At 38.2% G+C, this 23,203-nt stretch overlaps 1 protein-coding gene across 1 annotated transcript; it reads right to left on the bottom strand.

The window, feature by feature from the left end:
• Positions 1-4,082: 4,082 nt before the first annotated feature.
• Positions 4,083-22,840, bottom strand: LOC104083831 (TGF-beta receptor type-1; the record flags this gene model as incomplete). Its single annotated transcript, XM_009587471.1, has 6 exons — positions 4,083-4,775; positions 7,037-7,167; positions 7,826-7,950; positions 14,174-14,330; positions 15,063-15,230; positions 22,610-22,840. Coding segments are annotated over 6 exons (938 nt in total), but the record flags the coding sequence as incomplete, so codon positions are not given.
• Between the last annotated feature and the right edge of the window lie 363 nt (positions 22,841-23,203).

The raw sequence follows: 23,203 nt of genomic DNA on the forward strand, positions 1-23,203 counted from the left end.
GCTGAGGTCAGCTGTTTAAGTAGTCTGAAATCCTCAGCAGCTCTGTTACTTCTGTGTAAATATAAACGGAGAGAAGGAACACTTGGTCATTAGTTATTTTGTCCAAGAGATCAGAGACACCAGGCAACGTACTTATTCAAATATTATTGTAGGACACAAGGAAGATCAGGCACTTTATCATTATCTGTATAGCATACATGAGATGGATTGCCTCAGCATTAGCAAACCGCTTTATAATTTTTATACCAGCAGAAATTCCTTCTGAGGAAAGGAATTCACAGTAAACCCACATTTTGCCAGGTGAGAACATCACACCCAAACCCATACCTACCTGCAACTTCTTCCTCTGAAAGACAACTCATGCATTTTGAAAAAAGTTATTTATTTTCACTGGTTTAATCTCTCTACTGTAGTGTTAGCACTTAACATAAACATCCACTCTTCTACTGTCCTATTTACAATCCATTGAAATGTATACTCTACAAATACAATACATATTTTCAGAAATGTAAGGGAAATGCACAATTTTATAAGGTTTAAAAAAGTGACACTCATCTGTACAGGATCCTCAAATCACCCCAGAAGTAAAATTTACAAGGCAGTATCCACACAGCTATGTAAGGGCAGGTGCTACAGTGACAAAGCAGCAAACTTGCTAATACAACAAAATACAGAAAATTAAAGTGTTTTGGGGCACCAGATAATACATTTAGTACCGTTGAAGTTGTAAATTTAGTAATACCCATATTTCTAGAAACATGTAACTGCAAACCTGGAGAATGTTCTGAAAAATATTAAACATTATATACACATGAGGTAAATGTACCTTGGTCTTTTAAGAGGTAATTTGAGTTTAAAGCAACTGATATGGTGAAGTTTTTTTTTTTTTAAACACAAAATTATTAACACCTTGCAATTGTTTCAATGGCACAATATAAACAAGGAACTAACTAAAAGGTGAATTTCATGGCAATCACACTCAGAACTATTACTGAAAAAAATAAAATAGCCTCTTATTTCATTTGACACCTTCATGTCCCCATACAGTCAATCCCAATGTCTTTCTTAGGATTACAGTTGGAACCATTGGAGGATGACAGTGTGTCATACTTGGAAAGTCAGCTTGAGAAACATCCCAGAATTCCAGCTTTTAAGGTTGGAAGGTCCCTGAAGAATTCCAGCATTCCAAAAACAACGTTTCAGGCTTTTCAGACCATTTCCAATGCTCCTTATTCTCCATGTCCATATCCACCTGGTCACAAGTCTGTAAACCAAACTGAGGCTTCAATGCTACTAAAATGTCAAATTGATTAAATCCACAAAACTTAAGTGAATGTATAATGTATGTAATATTTACAATAAACATTTGCATCAGTATTCATCAGAAACTGTTTTGGTATATACTTGAAATGATACAAAATTAATATTTTGAATGCTAAAATATTTTGGTCCCCCTGGATTTCCAAGAGCAGATCTGGTGATATCACAATCTTAATTTAAAAAATACTTATGTGTACCTGTGTCCATATATATAAGATATGATCTTACACAGGTAACATTTAAATATTACATAATATATACAGACACAGCCTTTGTAAAAGGTGTTCAGTTTATATAATGGAAAAGAAGAACAAAGCTTGAAGTTGTGGTGTCAGAACTGAGGATACATATAGCTCTATCTAGAATTTTCCTGTTCTGCATTCCAATATGAATAATAAAGTTGTCCCAAAATAATGTTCCTAACATCACACACTGTATCAAGCATCCTTCCTGTGCTTTGTTTTTACAAGCTTCTATTACAAAGCAAAAAATTAAACAATGTAAGCATAGTTGCTAGCAATTCAGCAGAATGAAGACTAGTAGGTGGTTGAGATGAGACATATGTAACAAACCACTGTATAGCTGACTGAATAATCTGCATGCTATCAGGCTGTTCAGCTGCCATAGATTCTCTCTGAAATGCAACAGAACTGTTCCTCATATTTTAGGAAACCAAACGTTATGGTGATAAGGTTTTGTAGGTGCTAAAAAAAGCCACTAATTTAATTATTTGATGAATTACATTGGAAGTTCATGTTACCATCAAGATTACTATAAAGAGCTGAAGCATGCCAGTAGCCTGATGATTCTAAAGTATGAACTATACTATTTGTATCTATGGTAAAGATCGAGTTATGCCTATGAAAAACTCAAAATTTAACAAAGTTATCAAATTGTTTAAATAGGAAGCCTTTGAAATTAGTATGGAGATATAGTAAGTTCTACTTTGACACTGACCTATTTTCTTTAAATATTTGTCTAGATACATAGAACTTGTTAGAGAGGCATGCCAAGTAGACAGATTTGGGAGTTTAGTTATATTCAATCATTTTTTTAGAACAGTCATAATTGAAAAACTCTGTGGCGCACAGCTGTCCATTTGCACAAAGGCATAGTTTATTTAAAATACCTACATGAAGTAATTTTTGATCCAGCTTTGATTGATAGAGGCCTGAAGCACATAAGCCTGACTGGTCAGATAATGCCAAACAAACATAAGCGTGACAGCTATATATGCGTTTAAACCCAACTATTTTCTAAGAACTTCTCTTATTTTTTCCTCTTGTCCTAGATGCCATCTTCCAGAGCCAACTCATCCATAAAGGTGGTTGAATAAAGCACTTCATTATATGCAGTTCAAACTCTGAAGGTCTGTAATTCCCACATCATTTAAATCTATCTCCAAGCAAGCACTAAGAATTTGGAAATATGCAAGAGTTAGCAAAGTGCTAGGGCTTATCTTGGCTAAGTCTTATGTCATCTATATAGCCTCTTCTTACAAGGACCCATCCATCTTACTGCTTTAACTACCATATATCACAGACCATGGAACACAATCTCAACTATGCTTCTGTTAGCAACCACCCTGCCACTGCTACTAGCTTTGTGAAAAACTCTCAGTGTGCTGAAGAATGAAAAGGAAGCAGAGTTAAGGTTGCCGTGTGTGTTGCATAATAGGATGGATACTGATGTGTTCTGGAGAGTAAGAGGTTAGGTGGCATATTAATTACCAGGCACATTTACATACTGAAATACTATTGAGTGTTTTGGGCATTAATGAAACCAAAAGGTCAACCAGACTCTTCCTAAAACTGCAATTAAAAAAAATTCCTGGTAACAGCAGTTTTTAAAAGAGAATTTTCCATATTAATTCTCCCAGTCCCCTCCAGAAGTTGTACATTTGGGCAGGAAGCAATTCAATTTCTAAACAAGTTTGCGAAAATCTTGTGATATTCCTAAAACCTCATGCAAATCTTGACTAAAGCCATGCATATTCTTCTGTGTTCTTACGACAACACAAGCCACCATAAGCTTTGTTCTTGTAACTATGAAGAGGATTGCTGGAATCCTCTGGTATTTGTATCCAAAGACCTGCAGCTCGCCACTTTCTGTGTATGAGGCACACACAAAATATATGCACATAAAATTTATAAGCAGCTTTGAACTTTATAGTACAAAAGCCCAAATAACTTCTCCCTAATTACAGGTGCACTTAATCCTAATTTAATTGCAAATACTGTTCTTTGAGCCTTAAGACTGCAGAACCGCACAGAAAAAATGCTTTTCATATTTGATGTAATGGAGCAAAATCTCCCTTAAGAACATCTTACTCCTCTTGCTACTTTTCTGAAGTAGATAGGTACTTCAAGCATTTTAGAAGTGCTACTTGATAAAAAAGATCTTACATATAATTATGATTCATGACTTGACAATTACAAAACATGACAGTGAATTAACTAGCTTACACTACTTAAAACTCCTACAGTGGTTTAAAGAGTCAGATTTTGGTAAAATTAAAGGTATTCTAGGAATTATGTATGTACTCACTTGCTGAAACGAGTGTGAATTAGATTTTATCTAGGCAGAGGAACAGTTGATTTTTAACTTGTATTTTTGAAACCAAAAGTACCATAGGCTTCGTACACTCCTACTGCTTTGCATTAAAAGACTCAAAAGCGGCACTTACTGGTATAATACAATCTATTTTGAAGGCAATGTAATGTTCTGAAAAAGTGGAAAAAACCCAGTAATCATGTATAAAGTATAGTTGCATAAATTATGTTCCCACAACTGAATGAGGTCAATTTGTAAATCAAGGTAAGAGTCCAAAAGATATACTACCTTAATAGCTAGCAAAGTATACTCCAACAGTACATTCACAATCTGAATCAAAGAACCGTGACAGTGGTTCAGAATAGTCAATGTACCAGCCAGGAATAAAGTTGTTTAAAGAGCCATCAATGCACTCTAGAACAATACGGTGAACCAGTTCCATTTTAAAAGTGACCTCCTATTTTCAGCACAGTTAACTAGAAGTTAAGACCAGCTATCAACTTTCCAGATAAAAAATTATAGGTTAATAAAAATAAAACTAAACTACACCAATGTTTTGTAAGTAACCTGGGAAAGAGGTTCATAGTGCACAGAAAGGACTCAACACAACTGTTTCGCACGTCCACAAAAATCCTAGTAAGTGACGTTCCTATGAAGTACTAAAAGGCAGCAATATCCTTCTGTTCCCCCAATGAGGTAGAACAATTAACCTTCTTAACACGCCACTCTGGTGCAGATACGGATTTTTACAGTATTCTTCGGTAGCAAATCCAGGATTACATCTTTATCCCCTCCTGTTGACTAAGTTGCGATAATGTTTTCTTAATGCGCAAAGCTGTTAGCCTAGCAGCTCCGTTGGCATACCAGCATTCCCGCATAATTTTTGCCATTACTCGTAATGCCTGCAAAGGAAAAACAAGTAATTATATGTACTGCTGTTCCAATGTAGCCCGTGTAACCTCTGTTCTGCCTTAGCCTCTTCTGAAGTCTATTACTAGTACTACAGATGCATGGAAGACTGTTGTATAAAAAACTCGAATTCTTTATTTACAGAAAAATAAAATCCTTTAAAATACTGTAGAGCAGAACTAGTATTTTTCAGTAGAATTTCAGCCCACACAAAAATATTTTAATGAAAAATTAGTAGCTTGTCTGTAACTGAATTTTCACATTAGACAAAAATACACTCTTTTTTGTTGTACCTCCAGTTAAGGAGTTAGTTCAATGTATAGCAATTCAGAAGTTTATCAGCTGTCTTCCTCAAATTGAAGCTCTGTAATAACTTTGAAAATTTTTGGAGTCTTTATCCTTCAAACAGCCATTCTTCAAAATCTGTGAATGCTACTACACAAATAACTGCAAATAACATAAAAACTGAAAATGAAATAAAGTAATAGCTCTACATTCCAAGACTTTACACTCAAAGCTGTATTATATTGAGCTGCTAGGTAAGTTTGCAGGATTGGAATGGCAGCATCTAAAAAATGACTCTACAGTCTGTCGGTGTGTATCATTGCATTTCTCTCCCACCTGCATTCTCTTGCCCAATCGCTTACCTCAGGCCTTCACCCATGTATTCACTTCATACATGCCACAACCCAGTCCCCTCTTCCATCTAAGGTACATCATATCTCATCAATCTCTTACTCCTCCTGTAGCCTACCGCAGCTATTCTCCTAAGCTCTGAATCAGAAAGCATTGGTTCTAGCCCTAGTTGGGTTCCTAGGGCAAGCAATATGAACAAAGTTCGCTGGAAAGGCAAGAGCTCGCTGCTGTGCATATTACTACCCATGTAGTGACTACCAGCATAATGAACTCACCCCAGAACCAGGTAAGCACTTCTACAGAGGCACAGTCAGGAGTGGTCGCTCCTGACATGCACATTTCAGTTCTAAGTCTTTGGCTTACTAGAATCTCAGCTTCCTAATAACCGTATTCATCTTTCAGTAAGTACATACAGTACAAATTCTGAGACACACAAAGTACTAAGGCCACCACAGTTTTGAATTAGAATTCCGATAAGCATTTACTATTTCGGCCAGTCTGTAGGATATTCCTTTACTACACAATGACAGGACAAAGACCCCTGAGTGAGTTAGTTCCAAGCAAGCATTCACATGAGGCAGCACAGCACTGTTGAAGATACCATTTGTGTCCCAACAAGCAGTAATGCTGTGCTGGCAGAGTACTGAGCTGAAACTAGCAAGTCCACTTCTTGAAAGAGATAACCAGCCTAGTTACAAACCAATTAGCACAGACGTGATTAGCTTATGTATCTTTACTACCCCTGTTGTGGGTTAACCCCAGTAGGCAGCTAAGCCTCACATAGCCACTTGCTCACTCCCCCCCAGTGGGATGGGGAAGAGAATCAGGAGGGCAAAAGTGAGAAAACTTGTGGGTTGAGATGAAGACAGTTTAATAGGCAAAGGGGGAAAACCAAGCCAAAACAAATAAAAACAAGTGATACAAAAACAATTGCTTATCACCATCTGACTAATGCCCAGCCAGTCCCTCAGCAACAGCAACCCCTGGAAAACTCCCCTCTCTCCCAGTTTTATTGCTGAGCATGATGTTGCATGGTATGGAATATCCCTCTGATCAATTTGGGTCAGCTGTCCCAAGTTGCATTCCCTCTCAGCCTCTTGTCCACCCCCAGCCTACTCAATGGTAGGGGAGGCAGAGTGAGAAATGGAGAAAGCCTTGAAGCTGTGTAAGCACTGTTCAGCAATAGCCTTAACATCAGTGTGCTATCAAACTGTTTTGGTCACAAATCCGAAACACAGCACCATACAGGCTACTATGAAGAAAGTTAACTCAATCCCAACCAGACGCAGTACAACCCCCGGTTGCACAATTTTTTTGCAATGATGCTTCCCGTCTACTCAGACTAGCTTTAATTTACATTTGCGTCACCTATGCTTCACAGGAAGGGATCCTAGAAACCTCCACGCAGGGTTAGCTATTAATTTTTGTGAAATTACATTAAATATTAATGTATAACCAAGGATAAATAACATTCAATAAAGCCACAGTGATCAGAATGAAATTAAGTTCTCCTAGAAGCAACCCTTCTCCCTTCAACAAGCAGCACAATTTTTAAGCCATTGAAATCAATAAAAGCTCTAGTGTCTGTTAAAGCAGCTTTAGCAAGGCTAGTTAATACCTCACAGCTCTGCCATCTGTTTGGAATATTGGGCCTTAACTTCTGCTCACACACAACTTTCCTCATTTCTTCAACAGAAGGATCTGAAGGAACGAGGTCATAGTATGGCAACTGGTAATCTTCGTGGATTCCTGTAATAGGTTGAAAATAGCTTTATTTTAGCTAACACTAAATTACATATTCTTCACATTTTACTGTGTTCCTTATCAGTACCCTACCATTTTCTTTTTTGGTTTTCATTTTTAAAAGTTACATTACAATGACTGACAAATAAATTTAAAAAAAAAAAAAAATCTGTAACCATACCTTAGGACTGTTTACATTACCCTTGAAGAATTTTTAATTTTGAAATGTATATATTTTTGGAACAGATGGAAGCTATGTCAAATCTTTCATATGCTATTCTAAAGACACGCTTCTTGGAAGCGCGTGATTTATAATAGCATGTTTTATTTTAAATAAGGTATGGATGTTAGCTAGCCCTTACTTGTGGTGTTTGCCCCTTGCTCTCAAGGATGTTTAACTTCACCCTTTTCTCCTCTCTACGTAAAGGTTTTAGAAAAAAGTTAATATAGACAAGGATATTTTCTATTTTCTTCAACAGGTATGGTTCATCAATTTACAAAGAGGCCGAATAAACCAGTCATTTACAGGATTAACAGTTAGAAAGTCTGAGACATACTGGCTATTACCAGTTTTTAGAGCAAACTGTTTACTCAAACTTATTCAGGTTCTGTAAGTTACTTATAATTCCTTAGTATGTCCAATTTTGTAAAGATTGCCACATACCACCGATTGAACATCGCCGAGCTATTTCCCAAAACACTAATCCCATTGCATAGATGTCTGCTCGTTTGAATGACTCAAAATGTTTCATATTTATGGAATCATCTAGAACTTCAGGTGCCATGTACCTATTTGCAATTAAAAAAAAAAGAAGAAAACATTTAATTTCATAAATACTTACTGTAGAGAAAGTTCAGTGCTACTGATCAGCTCAAAACCAAATTTAAGTATTTATGTGGAAAAGGAGACAAAGGAAAATCTGCTTCATTAAGGTTATCCAATCAAAGACCTTTCAGTGCAAAGAGGATAATAAGTAAACTGAGAGGAACAAGCAAAGGGATAGGGGGAGTAAGTAAAATGTGAAACGATAAACAAATAGAGCCATAAACCTGATAGACATGGGAGAACCGAGACAAAGAACAGAAGTCTCTAGTTGCTAACTGATGGGCTATTAAGAAACTCCATCTGTAGCTTTCGAGAGGGCCAGTCTGGACATTGTAACTGCTAATAAGTGGGAAACAAGAGGAACACAAGGATTGTGGATGTTCAAAGGAGGCCTGTGAGACTATGCAATGTTTATCAAGGAATGTTTAGGAGAAGGGTAACTGGGAGGAGGCAATAGAAAAGGATATCAAAGGGGCTAGTTGCATAAACAGTTGCCAGTCACTATGCTTGTCCAACCAAGCCCTGCACCTGCTCACCGCAGTGTATCCTATCTTCTTATTAAATCCTAACTATTTTTCTATGCAATCTCACTCTCAACCCCATGTGCATGTGTGCTCTAAGGACTACATGCCAGCAACTGGAGGCAGGCATGAGTGAATTCAGGGCTAGCAACTGGAGTCAGACAAGTGATGAAGTTGCCTTTGGGCCTGGGGTGCCAGCAACTGGAGAGAAGGAGGATGTCGGCCTCAGCAGCTGGAAAGGGAATGGCAGATCCTAGGAGCACGTATCCACAGGTCTGAGGAGCACATATCTGGAGCTACTGTGGGGAAACCAGCATGAATGAATTCTGGGCCAGCAACTGCAGTCAGTTGGTAAAGGCACCCCATGGTGCCAGCAACTGGAGCAAATGAGTATCTCTGCTTCAGCCACTAAAGTAGGACCACGGGTCACAGGCTTCACAGTCACATGCTTACAGGTACCAGCTACAGGGGAGAACTGGGATGAGAGAAGCAGAGTAAGGGCCTCTCAGCACCAGCAACTGGAGTGGGAATCACAGGTCATAAGGTGCCAGCCTGGGTGCCAGCCACTGGGCGGGTGGGCCAGAAGGTTTGTACTTCCCCCAAACCTGGTATGCATGGCAGGTGTGCATGGGTGTAGTTCACTAGCAAACTTCAAGCTGATCTAGCCAGCAAATAGGTGGCCCAGGTAGGGATGTTTGACAGGGGGAGGGCCTGTGCTTGTATTTGAGGGAATCCATGCATGTAGGTGTGCGTATGAATACATGCATCTGTTTGCTAGTGTGCATTAACCCAGCCCAGCTCGTGAGTAAGAGACCTGTGGGGCACAGAAGAGGGCATGAGACATACCGAGGGTTGTACTGATAGTTGAGGGATTCATAAACATGCATGGGCTTGTAAGGCTACAGAAGGGTGTCTGTGTTTTCACCAATGAAGTTCAATCCTGATCAGCTGAAGAAATGGAAGGAGACTTGGCTGTCTATACTTGTATTTTATACAAGTTCTGACAGTGTTTTATGTGGGTGTTGAAGACAGCACATGGTATATAGCAATCTGTGTAATCAGCCGTGTCAGTATAGTATGTGTCTGTGTATGCCCAGCCTCACTACTGGTTGAATTCCAAGTAAGAAAGCAGCAGCCACATCCATGGGGCCTGGGATAGACAGAGCCCCAGTCCTTTGGACACACCAGGCTGGGCTCCAGAGGCCAGGCAGGAGGAAGCCCCAGCTCCTGGAATCTGCCAAGATACAGCAGCCACTTATAACATCCCCTAGCAAGACTAGAGAGGGAATAGACATGGAGGGCTTAAGGATTCCCGGGGAACAAAGGCTCCCTACCATTGCAGTAAACTGATTCTTCATCATACAGTCTGTAAGTCCCATCATAAAAAAAAAAGCCTGGCATGGTTTTTTTTTGAGTAGCAAATCTTATTTGGGTTACACATTAACAACTAACAGTGCGCACAAGAAAAGTTTACTTTATCAACATTTCCTGCAATAGAAAAATCTGTAACAGACTTTCAACTGAGAAACAAGGACCTTGTTTAGTGACTAGGCCTAACGTGGGAACATCAAGCAAAATGTCAGTGTGGACCACATTGTGAGAGTTACTGACAGCAGCATCCCCACTGGCTGCTGGAAAAAAAAAATGGTATTTGCCGCATCAGTCAACATCAGTTGTAGTATTGCTCTCTCAGCCTGGTATAGCTCTGGCAGCTAAATCCAATACGTAACGTTTAGCAGAGTTCAGTGCGTTTCTCCACATCACTGCCCTGTCAATCTCAAGCTAACATATTAATGAAGCAGGCAAACAATGACACCAGGGCTTTGAAGAAGCACAGTTAACCAGTAAAAAAGCAACACGCATAGATTACTGGAGTGGAATACAGTTCAGGCAATAGCTCAACCTCCGGAACAGCCACAGAGCCTATGCACAATTTCATTTAATCAACATAATACTAGGATTTTCTTTTTCTAGTACCAGGGATGGTAGGCAGAATACCAGACATGCTACTTAAATTTCAGGACTATCAGACCTTTCAGAACTCTTTCAGCAGTACTGTGTCTTATGGAAATGACATAGATGCAAGGAAGCAAGGGCTATCAACAGAAGAGCAAAAATGCAACCAGTAGTCCAGAACTTCAACAAGGGTTGCTGACATGAGAGTTCTCCCAAGCACTGTACAGGCATATAAATTCCCCACAAGTGATAAACACAGTACAAGCAGAGGACAACTGTCTACAGAGGAATGTAAAGTTTACTTTGACAGTATTTATTGAATGGAAGCAGAATCTTAAGTTTACATATGTCACAATCTGATATGGACAAGGCTCAAATTATTCTGGGCCACCTATATCAAAAACCTTTTAATCAAGAATGCAAGATTGTGGTGGGTGTTTTAATGCTTTCCAAGGATTTTTCATTTTTGGATAATCTTCTTAGGCTACTTCATGTACTTGACAGTATAGCGATCAGCTTTGGGTCTAGAAGAAAGAATATTTTATCTATCTTAAGATCACATGGGGATGAGAAGAGTAATGGAGCTGGAAAAACACCAAACCAAAAACCCCAACCATGTTGCAAGACTGTCAGCGAGAATCGCTTATTCAAGCAGTAAAGGACATTGTCTCAGTTTCTGTAAATCGTCCTAAGGACAAAGGTCTTAACAGGCCTGAGTGTGGCAATGGAGCTGAATTCATACCCTCAAAAGAAAAAAATCTCCCCCAAAAAATCTCCCCCCGCCCCGCCAAATGTGACTTCCATTGAATTTATTGGCAAATTGACCTCTTACCATGATCCTCCATCAATGCATTTAGATTGGCTTTGGCTTCCATAACACAGAATGGTGACTGACTGCTCAAAAAGTCTGAGAGATTATTGCTGGAACAAGAGAGGCGAAAGGCAAGTAGGTCATCTAGTCCGTTTAGCAGATTAGCCGTTTCACGGCTATCAGTCAAAAGGGAGAGAAACATGCATCTCCTTGTCAGCTTATATATTGGAAATGCACTGGTTGTCAGAAACAGTGTTTTAGGTTCTGGAGAGAACTACTCTACGTAGACTTTGACCTTCTGAACAAGGTCTGCAGTTCAGTACCCTCCAAGAATGAAAGGGTAAGTCTACAAAGAAGTTTACAAATTATGTTGAGCATGGCCTTGCCAAACTTTGGGTGCCCGCTGACCCCTTCCCCCCACCCCTTTTAGTCCAAAAGCTCTGTATTAGTTGTCTAAATTTCTCATACAACATACAGGGAGCTTGGTGTCATGAAACAGGATGCATACACAACATCTTGAGTGTGACATCTCCCTTCACCAAGCCTGTTCACCAGCAGCATAGCTAGAATTCTGCTCATATTGGGTTTAGGTAAGCTGCAGAAAAGCATCCATGTTAAGGTGGAATTCACAGCCAAACTTCTTTTAAACACAGCCTATTTCAACTACCAAAAGTAACAGTTGGGCCACACTTACTAAAAAAAAAAAAAGGAGAATTAGTCTTTTTTGTTTTTTGACTTGCCTCAGGGAGTGAGAGAGGGATTCTATTTCCTTCTCAGTTTAAAGCTCACATTCCCTGCTTTATGCTGCAGGCTGAGCTGTGAAAGCATGCAGTTCACACCCTCTGGTAAAGCTAAGCCTCTGAACAGAAAAGAAATAAAGATTCATTCAGTCAGAAAGAAGGACCATCAGTCTGACTCAGCACCTAGATCACTCACCCAAGAGTGAGTCTTGCTTGCTCTCTAGACCATACATTTTTACAACAGACAATCATTAGAAAAATACAAACTCAGTCAAATCTCCTTGAACTTGCACACAGAGCTTCCATGTGCAGAAGAGGTACCAGGGAGTTAAAATTGTCATTGAACAGGTAAGATCTGAACTTTAGTATGAAAAATTAACTAGAGGTGCAGAATTATTACCCAAGTGCACAAGAGGGAGGAAGAGAGGACCAAGCCTTTTATGAGAATGAACAATTTTCAGAGAGGTAGAAGTGACTAATGTCTTTAAAGTGGCAAAAAGACTTAGTCCTGCTGCTGCTGCCCACTGCAGCAAGCAAGAGAATTACTATGGCTTTACCCTTGTGAAGAAGCATAAGGCAGACAAGCAATTTAATAGCGCCTATGCAAGGAGAGATCGTGTAAGTGGAATCTACAGGCGCAGCTGAAAGGATGCATTCTCCAAAGACTAGACTAAAGAAAGTAACTGATTTGCACATCATTTTTCTTTGCATGTAGGTGTAGTAGAAAATACTAAGTCACATGTGGTATGTGCCCTGCACACAGCTAAGTTTGCAATGACAAATTCCAAAGTAGTCTGCTGTTTTACCACCAATGATTACTGGAGACTTTGAGAAGGAATAATGCCCAGTACTTTGTAATCTAGTAGTAGCTCAGAAAATAAATCTCATCTGACCATTTGTGTGGAATTTTTAAAGTTGGCAAAGGACTAGTACTAGAGCTTTAAAACAAAGTGATATAGTTGTTAGTAAAATAAATTTTCAGTACATTTTCTAAAAGCTTTTGTTCACTGAGCCTTAAAAAAAATTTTTTTTCTTCCAAAAAGCCACAGCTAAAGGGGCATCCTAGTTCATTGTAAAACCCCAATCACACCCCACCCCCTCCCCTGCAGTATCACTCACTAAAGAGATGTATAAAAAAATATTTTTAGGTATGCATTGGAGATTGGGCAACATCAACACAGAATTTTCTCCAACACTGCTAGGGCATATGCTAAAGCTAATCATGCACAGCCCTGAACCACTGGGCTTCCACACATTTCTCTGTGACAGGCATACAAACTTCAGTTTGACATACCACTGAACCTATAGGCATCAAAAGCACAAAATGTTGCCTACATCACACAACTCTGTTGCTGTGGTTCACTGTTAGGGCTGCTATCTCTGTATGCTGTATAGCTCCACAGATTACTAAAGAAAATTAATCTCTTCAGAACAGCTTCCAGTTATTATTGTCTGAAGGTCCAGCAATGATAAATTACAGCCAATAAGTTTAATTGCACTTGTGTTGATGGAGGTAAACAGCTCTGAGTTCTTTTGAGGACAAACCCCCCCATATTTCCAAATTCAGAAGTAGGCCTTTAAAAGAAAGGGAGTATACTGACCCATCCGTTGATAATTCCATTTATGTATTAGATGACAAAGATGACTGCTGTTTTAAGTTCTTGTATTTCTCTCAAAAATATGATCCCATGAAAGCCTGCAAAGACTTTGCACCTTGTATGTTCTACCACATAGGCTTCACACTGAAAAAAATCCAGCTTTTTGCTTTTGCTGTCAATATCCTGTCTTACACGCCAGATTGGGCTGTAAGCAACATTTCCATGCAACACAAGGCAAAAAGAATAAAGATACAGCAGTGAAGTCTCAAACTGTCATTCATGAAGTCTCCTAATTGTTTCAATATATACTTATGTCCTACAATATTTTGCAAGTTTTCAGTATTTTACACATGCTAGTAATAGATGCCAAGATTCAACATACTTTTTAAGCATCTACCGTCTAACTAAATTACCAGCTGGCAAGGAAGTGTCTAGGAACTCTACCTGCCATTATTCACATTTTCCTGCTGCTTGTGTTTGTATCCACAAAAAATCTTCTATATGGGACAAGAAAAAACAAAATATAAAAGTCACCTGACACATCACGTTAATGATTTTACCTTTTTGTTCCCACTCTGTGGTTTGGGGCAATATCAATTGTGTCTGTAGCTGAATCATGCCTAACTGCCAATCCTAGGTCTGCAATGCAACATGTTCCATTCTTTTTTACCAATATATTTTTTGATTTCAAATCTCTGTGGGCAATCGCTGGTTTGCCTGTAAGGAAAAACATAGAAATAACACATCTGTAAAAAAGATAATTGCTATTATTTTAAGCCTGGTGCAGATTTTGTTTGAAGTTACAGAACTCCTTCCAGTTCTGCTGCTTTATACACATCAAGGTAACTCCTGAAATCACTCATTGGCTGGCTGTCCAGAAAAGTGCCTTAGATGTCTACTGTATTACTCCACTGTACTGTTCCTTTCCCTCTTCCTACCAGTATTTATTGCATACACATACTACTTGCCACAAAAATGTTTCTAGTATCTCTGGAAATAGACCCATAGTGCTGTCTCAAATCAAAGTTAAGAAGATACTACAGGCATCAGTACTTAGTGCCTTTTAATAGGTGTTTTGTAAGAAGGATCGTTACATCACAAAACCTGGATATACCATAGAAAGGAAGGTAAAAACCCTTCCAAATTAAGAAAGTTCTATCAGTTCAGAAATTGTCACAGGCCCCAAACAGACATTATTCCATTCACTCAGCTCCACAAGGGATTAACTTGGATACCTGCGCTGAGTTCAGTTGCCTTCTCATTACGTAAGTAAGTAGCTGTGTGCAAAGCAACTACACCCTGAAAAGGTTGAATGTTCTAATTAAGAAGAGAATTATAGTAGAAAGAGCTACGTATGTGTCATTTTTTAAAAAAAAACATTTTTATGGGGTATTAAACAGTAATAAGCCAGTATTATCCACATGACAGGCTGAATATTTGTAACATTACCTTGCGTGCCAACAATTTCCATGTGAAGATGAGCAAGACCACTGGCAGTGGACAAAGCTAATTTTATCATTCCTTCCACTGTTACTGTGTACCTGTTCAGGTAATCAAAGAGTGATCCATGCTCATGATAGTCTGACACCAACCACAGCTGAGTCCATGTACCATTGTCTGCAAAATAACACTGGCATGAATACCACACATACACACACAAAAGACAAGCAAACCATATATGCCACTTTTATACAACGCTTATGAAGTACAAATTATGTTTTGCAAGTAACCACAGCCAATTAAGATTCTTAAATCTTTACTTCTATCCCTGTAACATTTAAATGCCTCTGTAAGGGCTGGGACTACCATGCAAGACTTTCTGAACAGCTTAGTGAGTATTCTTTTATTTGAACTAAAAGACAAACCATAGAAAGCTGATGTCACTCTGATTCTGAGGTGAACTATTCAGGGTATTAGCTAGACCCTGCCTTCCCCTAACTTTTCTGCTTGGGGGGGAACAGTGCTGAATGCCTGATGCAAAACTAATCCTGTCACTATCTGTCTAGTACAATATTGTCCAAGCTACCCATAAAAAAATATGTCTTTCTAGCTTTGCCCCGTAACTCCTTCAGTCTTTCCCTTAACCTGCCTGACCTCAGCCTGGGAGGCAATTTCCAGTTACCAGCAGCTGGTGGATTTTTCCTCCTGGAGCAGAAGCTTGCAGGCAGCAATCAGACACATTACTTCAAAAACAAAGTCAAATCCCACCCCTGGTGACCTCTAAGTTGCTGGCCAAAATTGAGGTTTCCAGGAGGCACAAGGGGAAAGAGAATGAAAAACACTAATTATGAGAAAACCAGTTTTATTTTCACTGTATGATTTTTCACTGAACTATGAAGAACAAGACAGGCCATAATACATTTGCAGATATCCCAAGGCATACAAAGGACGGATAAGAACTAAATTGTTCACATTATTAAACTAGGGAACACAAAATACCTTGAAGTTTAAGCCACAGAGAGAAGACCATTAAAGTAATTCAAATCAAGAGGGGGGACAAAAGTTTGGGGTTTTTTTGACCTAAAAAGTAGAAATATACCCAGAGAAGAAAAATTCTTCCACCAGATAAGTTTTCCAATTTTGTTTTGTTATAAAAGCAACTCTCATGTGGCAGATCTGAGAAGTGTTTTTATAGCTAGCTACTGTTGTAGAAGTCTTTCATCTCTTTAAAATACTAGTTATCCCATAAAAGATTTCAGTTGGACTTCTATTCTGAATTATACAGCCACTATTCCCTAAGAACAAGTGAGAAAACTCAGCACAAGTGTGATAATCCCTAAGGATTATCAAAATGCATACTCAAGAACTAAATATGAAGAATAGGAAGGAGAGAAGTGAATTCAGAAGTTAGTCCCTATCATAAAGTTTCCAAATAGGAGGTTCTTACATTTCCTCACCCTCTAAGAACACACTTGGCCCAGAAAAGTCAGAGGCACAAAATGCCTGATCTACAGATTGACAGAAACTACCTTAATAGAAGTACTTGTGCTTATCTTTAAATAAGCACTTGGGTGGAGGTGGGAAAACTTTCAAGCATCCCTTCTACTTGGATGTTTGCAGGGAAGCCAGTGATGACATTAAAAATAATTTTAAAAAATAATTAAAAAGCCATCAAATGCTTCAGAGTAGGGAAATAGAAGTCCAATCTACATTCAAATAATTCTCATAATGGAAAGAGAATTCTGCCTAGCTACATTCACAGAATAGTCTCAACTAAGTTGTTAATTTAAACAGCCAAAAGAAAGCAGTCAAATGCTCTAACCAGAGAAAGACTGTTAGAAAGCTGCTATTGCAGTGGGAAGCTTCTTATAATATGCCCACAGAAGTGACTCCTAAGCTTTGCTTTTTAAAAAAGAAAAAACAAAATGAAATATTTTTTTTTTAAAAATATCTTCAATTATTTTATAGTTAGGACTGCTGCCTCTTTTGCTACTTCGCATATCCAAGCATGAACTTGTAGAACTTGACATACTATTAAATGTCACTTTTTCCAAAGAGAATTATGGTCTCTGAAAAGTCAATCCAACAGTATTAGCTTCACTGAACCAGTTTCACAGAACCATTAGAAACAGGTATGTGTTCACAGGCATATAAAAGGTGCTCTCAAATACATACAGCCTAAGAGCTCCAAAAAGCTGCAGAAGTTCAAAATTAACTTAATCAGTTCAGAATATTCTCTTCAGTCAGTTTTATTCTACTGCTTCACCAATTATGACACTACATTGCCTGAAATAATCCTCTCCTGGGCATTAACACTATACACACTCATTGCTTGATCCTGTATTTGATTTTTTCTCCTGTTTCTTATGAATGGGATACTTCAAGAGGTGTCTAAACTAGACAACAATAACTAGGGAAATTAGTAATCTAATTTTAAGTAGTCTACCAGACGTATTGTGTTTAAACAGATCTTTTAAAGATGTCGCAAAGTTTCTGAAGAATTACAATTGCTTTGAATCAAGATTATAGTGTCTTTGCTAAAGTTTTTTCCCCTCTTATCTCTAGGTGCCCACTCAAGAAGAGAACATGCTGCTGATTACAGACCCTTCTACTTCAGTTTTACCTTATTACCTGCAAGTCTTAATATTCAGTCTGTTTTTATCTTCCTTCCAAAGCAGAAAACATAAAGCTGGGGTTACGTTCCATTCTAAAAGAAGCCATGATTCTTTCCCATTGTATGTCATATTTGTGACCCTCCAACCAGATTTTAAGAAGGGACAGTGTTGCATCCAAACTTACGTGAATAATATTAATTACAGACAAGCTGAAATGCAGCAATAAGTACAGTGTCCAGCTATTAGATGGGACCTATTACATTTTCTTTACCTTGCTATATTTGACAAATTGCACGTTTGTTTAGCAATCTAAGCAGAACACGTTATGAACTTCAGTCTTCTTACACTGTTGACATTAGTTAATTATTACCAAGCAGTAATTAACCTGACCCTGAGTATTTTTGGCTGCACAGTAAACAGCATCTGCCATGAAGCTTTCAATCATAGGATTTGCGTTATCAGGTAAGAAAAAGTAATTACACTCAGTAGTAATTACATACAGTAGCACAGCCTTCCATGACAAGATAAGCTAATTTAGTTCGTATATACACCATGATCAAGAATCTCAAGCAATTTCAGAATGTTCAAGAACATTACAAAAATTTATGTATGTTCTTGGAAACCTATTTAAAAGATTAATTATGGTTATTTCATCTGTTTGTCTAAAATACTTTCAGGTTTCTTGCAATCAAAATCATTCAGAATTAAAAGGTTTTTCTTTTGCAGTTCTAACAAAATTTGAAATTCTGAGAAAAGAAGCTTTCAGATTTGTTGTTAGAAGACTGATTACAGTTTGAGAAAAACGTTAGTGAAGTCCAAGCAACATTCATCTTAGACAAGCTGCCTCTCGAAGAAAGGAATTTATAACAATTGCTTTATCAAATATATAATCAAGTTTCAATTAAAATTTAATTAACTGAATTCACTTAAGTGAAAAATCCTTTTTTCACATTGGTACTAGCAAAACAAAAATTTGGACTTGGTGCATGCTTGTTTTTAAACCAAATACTAGGTTTTAAGGTGTGACACTATTGCTTGGTATGAGAGTTTTGAACCACAGACTTATGTTCCAAGTTGAACGTTTAAAAGAAGTTACAGAAACTGCCTAATTGCATGTGTTCTCCAGTGTCATGTAATAAAGTGTTTCAAAGTAGAGAGTGGGATTCATTAGCCTGTTTTGACATGCAGATAATGTAACAGAAAAAAACAGGAAAAAGCAGTGAAAAGATCAGATACAGATGGGATCTATAACTAGAAAACTCTTAGAAATGAGACATTCAGGGAGATGTCAGGGAAAACACTTTTGTCTGTGGCTGGAAGAGGACTGATATTTTGTTAGTGAAACAGCTTGACTCCATCACATTGAGATAGTCATCTGATTAAGTTGATGAAAAGCACTTGAGCAGTGTAGATTAGCAAGATCTTCCAGTCAAATTCCTTCTTCACAGGCTAAAGCCAGAGCTTCAAAAAGAATAAATGGCTCAAATATTACTTTTCTCCAGAGGAAGGAATTCTGCTCATTTCTCCACAGCATATTGCCTAACATCATTCTTGGGGATCTACTTACTACCATGTAAGGTAGTCTGACTGAAAAAAACTTTCACCTAGGGAAGTGCAGCTTTCAATTAAGGGGAAGGAATCGAGAGGCCAAAGTATTTTAGTGCATAAAGTTATCTGAAAGTGTGCAGTACAAGACTTCACCTTACTTGTAACATGACTACAGACAGTTATGGTTACAGACAGCTAATCCAGGGAAACCTTTAGTACTGTAAATGGAGGTTGCTGCCACTGCTCTTCTGCTAGCAGAAGAGTGCAGATAAGTAGTCCCTGATACACTTTACAATTAATTATCTAGGTTAGAAAGAACAAAACAAAAAAACCCACCCAAAACCCAAATAATCTGTTTAGGTGGTTCAAAACAAGGCAACACGTGGCCCAGAAAGTAATCTCCCTGACCTAGCAGTATTTGAAAGTTAGCATATACTCCTGGCTAAGTAAAGAGCTACCCAGAACACAACTGCAGTTAAAATCATTCATTGCTTCTCAGCCCTCAAGCTGGCTTAACAGCAGCACCTATTTCCCAGTAAATTTTGGCATGGGAAAGCAGACAGGTTGTAGCCTTCTGAACACCCATACAGCTGTGGGGAGGTAGAGAAGGAGAACGAGAATGTGCCATTAAGGAACATGGAATGTCTAACCAGTGTAGTAGAACAAGGAGTGAAGACAGTAGTTCAGTCACAAGCTTTATGACTCCACCATCTCAGCTGAATGCCACTGACTTAGCTGATCTATCTTACACTTGTAAACACTTTCTAATCTATACATGCACCCTTCTACCTAAAGGCACCCCCCCCAATTTTACAACTACAATGGCCAGCCAGATGTTTCCCACCAGTTGTGAAAAATATGCAGTTGCGTTAAGAAGAGAGACTTAATTAATGCCTTTACTAGTAGCGAGAATTGCAGCATGACACTGGCCCACATTTACACCACAAACTACGTGTCAGGAGATACGAGTCCTAAGCATTCATGATGGATACACAACAACCTACTCCTGAGAATTCTTCTCCATATACCACTGAAGCTTTCACCAAGCACTGAACTGGGATTGCACAAGTAATTCCTTGTACTGCTGTATCTCTGTAAACATCTTTGCAAGGTCTCAGACACACAGATTCTTACAGTCTAATGACTTTGTGCATTCCAGCTAGGCTGTAGTAATTCCCGAATGCATCCAACAGTCTGCCCTATGGAGAAATGGATGCAAATCCTTCACAGCTATTATTGCTGTGAACTAATAGTTCATCTTGCACCTGGCACCTAATAAGCACTTATCAGTTAGCACCAGCATCTACAATGGAAGACTGTTAATAGGTGTTTTTAAGCCATTGGTCTCCAAAGCCATGTACACTTGCTCCTTTCAGAGTACCATGACAGAACACCTGCTAAACTGGAAGAACTACCTCCGTAACGCTCCCTCTATGTTCTCCCATTTAATGGGATACAGGTGCCCTGAAGTATTCCAAATAAGAACTGAAGTATCAACCTCCTTCAATATTCAGGACTTCTGAATGCTTAACCCAGTGAGAGAATGGTGTGTACATATTTCCTCGCTGAGAGAATGCAGAAGGTTATACTGAGAATTCTGCATTGGTGGGTTAAAAATAATAACCCAGCTTTCTGTATCTGCTCAGACAGCAATACTGTTAGAAAATAGAGTCAAGAATAGTAGCATTTTCAAAACACGTCATTATCCATTTTTCATAAACCAATTACCAACCAGTTCAAGAAAACAGAAGAGCCTTGCCCTAAAGTCTTGAAGCCTCAAATAATGGCATGACCTATCAACTAAGGATTTTTTCTTTCTATGTACAGCATACTAACAACAGAAACCAGAAATAATTTTATAATCACATTATATTACTTCATTTCCAGATGACCAAGGTAAATGGAATTTCATTCTCTTTCATCTGGAACCTGAGCCAGCAATCAGGAAATTATTTTAGGAATCCATTCGTTTAGGAAACCTTCCTCCTACCTCCTCTACACAGTAGTCATGTATTTTTGGGACAAACTATCTATGGGTTTGGGGCAAAATGGGAGACTGGTATGCTTAACCACAGATAGATTTTCTTAAAAGTTATAGCTAAGGTATTGCAATATATCCTTTATGCTTTTAAGTGAGATATAGTACCTAAGCCTTCTGCAGAGATGGATTTTCATTTATGTCTTTAATGCAACCAATCTACTAGTTTTAAACCCAGGCTCCAGACGCTCCACTAGGTCCATCAGAACAAATTCAAGCTCTCGCAGGTGCTATTAATATCCAACACAACTTTAGGCATGCAAGTAAGACATTTTCTAATGGTAAGCATAACAAGATACAGGAAAAAGTTGCCTGGTGTGCTGTAGATCTGCAAGCTCTTGGAGGTTAACAAGTTGCACAAACATCTGTTAGGAGCAAGTTAGTTATAGCTAACCCTTTCCTGGAGAAGGGAAGTGTTCTGCACAACCTCTTGGGTTCTGTTCCAATTCTACAGATTTATATAGATATAGAAACTTGAAATAAATCTAGTGATAATTAAAAAGAACTCTGTTTACATGTATACTTCAACTACACTAAAACCATTTAGGAATTTTCCACAAAACCGAGAGCCCTTTAAGAATCCAGGATGTGTGTGGATTCTTGACTCCTCCCTAAGGTGACAGACACTTCTGTTAATGCTTTCTTTGCAAAAAAGTCAAAGGCCATTTATGGTGAAACATGTAATTTCATATTAAAATAACTGAATGAAACGGCATAACATTTTAGCTCCCCTTAATGTAAGAAATTCAAAGCTTTTGTTGGTTTTTGCCAAATCTTCATGTCTTAAAAGGCTTATCAGGAAAGATTCAGGAAACAGGTACAGTATTTTTAATACTAGGAACAAATCATTAATTCCCTTTTTCCAATTTATTTTCTAACTGGAGTTCTAAATGAATAACCTCTCATACCTCAGCCTTAAAAATGAATCCCCTATCTGCTACTTTATATTTGGACAACAGGATTAGACATGATCTCTTTTGGCACCACACATCTATCTTATTAGGCTATTAGGGAAGTACAGATATTCAGCAGATGTGTGGGCTGACAGGATAAGGCATCTCTCCTTCTTAATACCAAACTTAGCCAGTATTTTAACTTGCTTGTAGAAATTACACCTCATTAAATATGCATTTTTTTTTTTTAAAATTTAAACAAAGCTTGTTTTCCAGAAAATGGAAAGTGAATTTTTTCCTTCATTAAACCTATGAAAAGCCTGCCAAACTCCAAAATGCTCTAGAAACAACATTATTTTTTGCTACTCTTAATTGGATCCTCACAACTTTATTTTCCCCTCCATTTACCATCTATTCTGACCAGGTACACAATCAACAAATTGAATTCATAGTATCACTAACCTTTGTTGTCTGCAGCTATAAATCCAAGGATGTTTTCATGCCGTAGCATAACTGTTTGATAAATTTCTGCTTCACGAAACCATGAGCGCTCCTCTCTTGAAGAGAAGATCTTCACAGCAACTTCTTCTCCCCTCCACTTCCCTCGCCAGACTTCTCCAAAGCGACCTTTACCAATACTTTCTTGAAGTACTATAGTTCTTGCAATTGTTCTTTGCACAAGTAAAGGTAAACCTAAAAAGAAGATTTAACATTAACCTTAAACATCACTCTAACAAAATAAGCACTTATATAAGATCCATATTCCATTAAGATATTTCTCTTTAGAATGCATATAAACTCTCTTAAGATTTTAACACCTTGTCATGAACTGCTAACAAGCATGTAGGTAAGATGCTGCCTTCAACCTTGAAGGCCAGCAAAACAAGTACTCAAAGATATTATGCTACAAACTGCCTCTAAGTTGTTAAAAAGGCAGCACAAACTTCCTTTCAGTTTAGAATGTTGACAGCTGTTGATCCATAAAGTTTTATTTTAATGAAAAAAAAAACCAGACCATGAAGTAATCAGGACCAGGACTGAGGTTTTTTTTTGGGT

The sequence above is a fragment of the Fulmarus glacialis genome, unplaced genomic scaffold (genome assembly GCF_000690835.1).
Source record: "Fulmarus glacialis isolate BGI_N327 unplaced genomic scaffold, ASM69083v1 scaffold13771, whole genome shotgun sequence".
Taxonomy (NCBI): Eukaryota; Metazoa; Chordata; class Aves; order Procellariiformes; family Procellariidae; genus Fulmarus; species Fulmarus glacialis.